Here is a 1773-nt window from a genome sequence, read left to right on the forward strand (position 1 = left end):
AGGCTGGTTCTGATGGGTTCTGCCCAGGCTGGTTCTGATGGGTTCTGCCCAGGCTGGTTCTGATGGGTTCTGCCCAGGCTGGTTCTGATGGGTTCTGCCCAGGCTGGTTCTGGATGGGTTCTGCCCAGGCTGGTTCTGATATTCAGGCGGTCTGATGCTTGATGGCGAGCAGCTCCAGAACCTCTGAGCAGATCGGGTCGGCCTTCCTGCTCCGACCGGGCCTCTGATCTCTGTGTTCTTGTGCCGTTCAGGTGATGCAGTTCATCGAGAAGAAGCGTCAGAACCACCGGTCAGTACCAGTACCAGCTGGTCCCGCTTTAAGGTCCAGAACCGGTCCAAAGATCAATGTTTTGGTTTTCTAGGTACGTCCTGATCGACACGCCGGGTCAGATCGAAGTCTTCACCTGGTCAGCGTCAGGGACCATCATCACGGAGGCTCTGGTGGGTCTGGGTTCTGCTCGGCCGGCTCTCAGCCGGCGCCGGTTCTGATGTGTGTCTTCTGGTCTTCCAGGCGTCGTCGTTTCCCTGCGTGGTCATCTACGTGATGGACACGTCCCGCAGCGTCAGCCCCGTCACCTTCATGTCCAACATGCTCTACGCCTGCAGGTACCACCCGCTCCTACCCACGGTTCTGACCCGGAAAAGCTAGGAGGTCGGGTTCTGGCTCGGCAGGTTTTCCTAATCTGTTCATCTAACAGTCATGGAAAACGTTCCAAAATCCAGGAACATTTGGACCCGTTTGGACCGCCAGGAGACAGAACCACCCTGGAGATAAAACCACTGATTTGGTTATTCCCTGATTGCTGATCGCATGTTGGCGGTACGGGGTGAAGTGAAGCCACCGGCTGCCATATTGGTACTCCCCAGTTAGACCGGTGGCAATGTAAACCATCCATGCATATATATGTGTGTGTGTGTGTGTGTGTGTGTGTCAAATGTTTGAGTTGTTTTTTTTTCTCATTCTAACCTGCAATATATTTCAGCTCATGATTTTATCAAATGAGAAATATAAACACTACAAAAACGACAGCATCATCATACTTTCTATTTCCTAACGTTAGACCCAATGTCAGCGTCTAACTCAAAGTCTTCCAGTCAGTCTGAGAGAGCCAGACTAATGTTAGTCTGCAGACTAAACTATAGGACAGACGGATATAGACGGATTTATTGCTTAGTTCATCCACTGACTGCTTGTTTCTGCAGCCAAATGTTGCATAGGGAGTACCAACATGGCGGACGGTGGCTTCACTTCTTCGGGGCAATCATCAATGCAGTGAATAGATAGAGATGAGGGATAAAACCAGCAGCAGCCGTTCTGGACGTGATGTTTCCTGATGGATGGTTCTGGATCAATCGGGTCCTTCTGCAGATCATCCTGGATGTTATCATCTCGGCCCAGAACCTTCTTAGAACTGGCAGTGCTGGAGGAGACCTGCTGTGATGTCACTCTGGCTGTCCAATCAGAGAGTGAGGATGAGTGATGTGATGTTTGTTAAACTCAGCTCATTGGTTGTCTTTCAGCATCCTGTACAAGACCAAGCTGCCCTTCATCGTCGCCATGAACAAGGTCTGCTGCTTCACTCTTTTTACATTTCATTTATTCCACTTATTAACCAAAAATAATTAATTAGAATCAAATTATTAAAGTCAGTTAAATCCTTAGACGGTCTGACTGTTTGTTGCCGTCTGGTGGCTGATGTGACTGTTGCCATGTGGTGGTTGCAGACTGACTGTTTGTTGCCATGTGGTTGCAGACTGACTGTTTGTTGCCAT

At 49.5% G+C, this 1773-nt stretch overlaps 1 protein-coding gene across 1 annotated transcript in view; it reads left to right on the forward strand.

Annotated features, from left to right (window-relative positions):
- Window positions 1–1773, forward strand: part of gpn1 (GPN-loop GTPase 1) — a 13744-nt gene that overhangs the window by 3046 nt on the left and 8925 nt on the right. The window contains exons 4-7 of the mRNA XM_015401999.1: window positions 252–289; window positions 363–441; window positions 512–606; window positions 1522–1609. Coding sequence (XP_015257485.1) covers window positions 252–289; window positions 363–441; window positions 512–606; window positions 1522–1609 — 300 coding nt within the window. The remainder of the gene's footprint in view (window positions 1–251; window positions 290–362; window positions 442–511; window positions 607–1521; window positions 1610–1773) is intronic.

Source organism: Cyprinodon variegatus, unplaced genomic scaffold, assembly GCF_000732505.1.
Source record: "Cyprinodon variegatus isolate N-32 unplaced genomic scaffold, C_variegatus-1.0 Scaffold1283, whole genome shotgun sequence".
Classification (NCBI taxonomy): domain Eukaryota; kingdom Metazoa; phylum Chordata; class Actinopteri; order Cyprinodontiformes; family Cyprinodontidae; genus Cyprinodon; species Cyprinodon variegatus.